This window comes from Castanea sativa, chromosome 9 (genome assembly GCF_040712315.1).
Source record: "Castanea sativa cultivar Marrone di Chiusa Pesio chromosome 9, ASM4071231v1".
NCBI classification, from domain to species: Eukaryota; Viridiplantae; Streptophyta; class Magnoliopsida; order Fagales; family Fagaceae; genus Castanea; species Castanea sativa.
The window spans coordinates 43472746-43474897 of NC_134021.1; the positions used below are offsets into that span (position 1 = coordinate 43472746).

Here is a 2152-nt window from a genome sequence, read left to right on the forward strand (position 1 = left end):
GACAATTATATAGAAAATATGACCCTAACAGTTGGCAATAGCCATTCTTACTACTAAATGATTAGCTATTATACCACTTGATTTGTTGGAAATTAGTTGGTCTTTCCGCACTTGCACATCCAAACACTCACACACTACTCAAAGAAAGTAACTCACTCACAAAGTACACAAAGGGAGAAAGGGTAAAAAGGGAAGAGTCAGAGAACTCTCTAATACTTGTATTTGTCCTCTTTTTGGATTTATAATTGTATATAATCCACATGCAACCATAACTTTCCTTATGTTTATTACACAACTTCCAAAAACTCTCAAATACATTCATTGCATGATTCTAAAAAAAAAAAAACAATAAAATACATTCATTGCATAAACTTCCCTTATTATTTCATAACATATATTAATAATTTCAAACTTTCCAGGGACTCTCTACCTAGTAATATGAGCAATGAAAGAATCCAACTCCATGCCTGAAACTCCACCTTCTTCAATGGACTGGCCGATAGCACCTCCCAAATCTGCTGTCCTCTTCCTTATCTCATCCCCTTCTTTTGATGCCATCAACAATTTTACAGCCTTTTCTACAGTGGATGATGTCACTAACTCATTTCTACGTGACCAGTCCTTCACAACAATACCAACTTTGAGCAATTTTGTTATCAAAACAGTGTTCATCGGCTGATCAGAGGCCATTGGCCATGCTGCGATTGGCACCCCCATAGTGATACTTTCCACGCAAGAATTCCATCCACAGTGACTCATAAATCCACCAGTTGATGGGTGACTTAGAATTTCCAATTGAGGTGCCCAATCTCTCACTACCATCCCCCTGCCTTTAACTCTCTCTTCAAACCCTTTGGGAATCTCAGCCTTTCTAAGCTCTCCATCAATAAAAATATCACCTTTATCAGCATCCCTTAATACCCAGATGAACTTTTGCTCACTTTTTTCCAACCCAATTGCTAGCTCCTTTATTTGCTCGTCTTCCATGGCAGTTGTTGTCCCAAAAGACACATATATCACCGAGTTTGGTGACTCTTTATCCAGCCACTCCAAGCACTTGTGCCTTTTATTTGAACAAATATTTCTCACAGGGTTGAATGGTCCAATAGCCCAATGCTTCTTGTCTCCCTCTATCTTTTCCATTAAGTCCATATATGCACCCTCTATGACCCTGCATGTATTGTAAAGGTACCCGAAGCTTAACTTTTGGAACTTTACTTGTGAATCAACAAAGTTCATGAACTCGGTTGGGAAACACCCTTCAAGAGATGGAAGGTCTTTTGTGATTATCTTGGACTGCGGATCTAATTCTAGAGCTTTTCCCATTGCTTCCCACAATTGAAAAAAGCAAGAAAAAGCTGATATGCTCTGGAAAGTGTATGACTCGGCGTTAGGGATAGTAACCAAGTCTTGCACCACTGAGCCCATCAATGAATCGTTGATGACAATGATTCTTGTTGCTTTGGATGAAAGTTCACGTAAAAGTGAAGCCATGGGTTCACGAAGATGCAAGGAAGCAATGACTAATGGTTTGAGATGTGAAGGGAACTTGTTTGGTGCATTGGGATTTGGCGATGGGGTGAGAAAAGGTGGGATTTTGAGGTCATGGAAATGGATGTCTGAAACTGAATTTGGGTCCCAACCATGGACTCGAAGCATGGCTTGACGGTTGTGAGTGGCAGTACAGGCATAGTGAACTGGGATATTGTAGGCTAAGATAAGACGTGAGAGGTGAAGGAGTTGGTTGAGATGGCCTTGTGCAGGAAAGGGTACCATGACCACTGCCACCTTGGTTTTGTTTAGGCCATGGTTTAGATGTTGTTGTTGGTTAGCCATTGATGAAAGTTGGAAAATGCTTACTTTGTGGATTGGGTCTCGGGGATTTGGGGGTTTGGAGATTTGTGTTTGGGTTTGGGTTTTTATAAGTAAAAGACATTGAGATTTTCACCTTTTCCTTCCATGATAATGATGATATCTTCCCAAATTTTGAAAGAAAATAGGAATCTACCACTATTTGTAAAATAATTAAAGATTTACCACTTTTTAAAGCTCGAGTTTAATGAAAAATAGTTACCAATTTTTTAATGTAACTCAAATTTCATAAAATAAAATAAAAAATAGTACGGCAAACTTGAAAGCTATTTTTTCAAAG

At 38.8% G+C, this 2152-nt stretch overlaps 1 protein-coding gene across 1 annotated transcript; it reads right to left on the reverse strand.

Moving 5' to 3' along the window:
* Nucleotides 1-335: 335 nt before the first annotated feature.
* LOC142611127 (zeatin O-glucosyltransferase-like) lies at nucleotides 336-1887 on the reverse strand. The gene has a single exon (XM_075783165.1). It carries the CDS (start codon nucleotides 1834-1836, stop codon nucleotides 427-429), a length of 1410 nt encoding a protein of 469 aa, XP_075639280.1. The 5' UTR covers nucleotides 1837-1887; the 3' UTR covers nucleotides 336-426.
* Nucleotides 1888-2152: the final 265 nt, after the last annotated feature.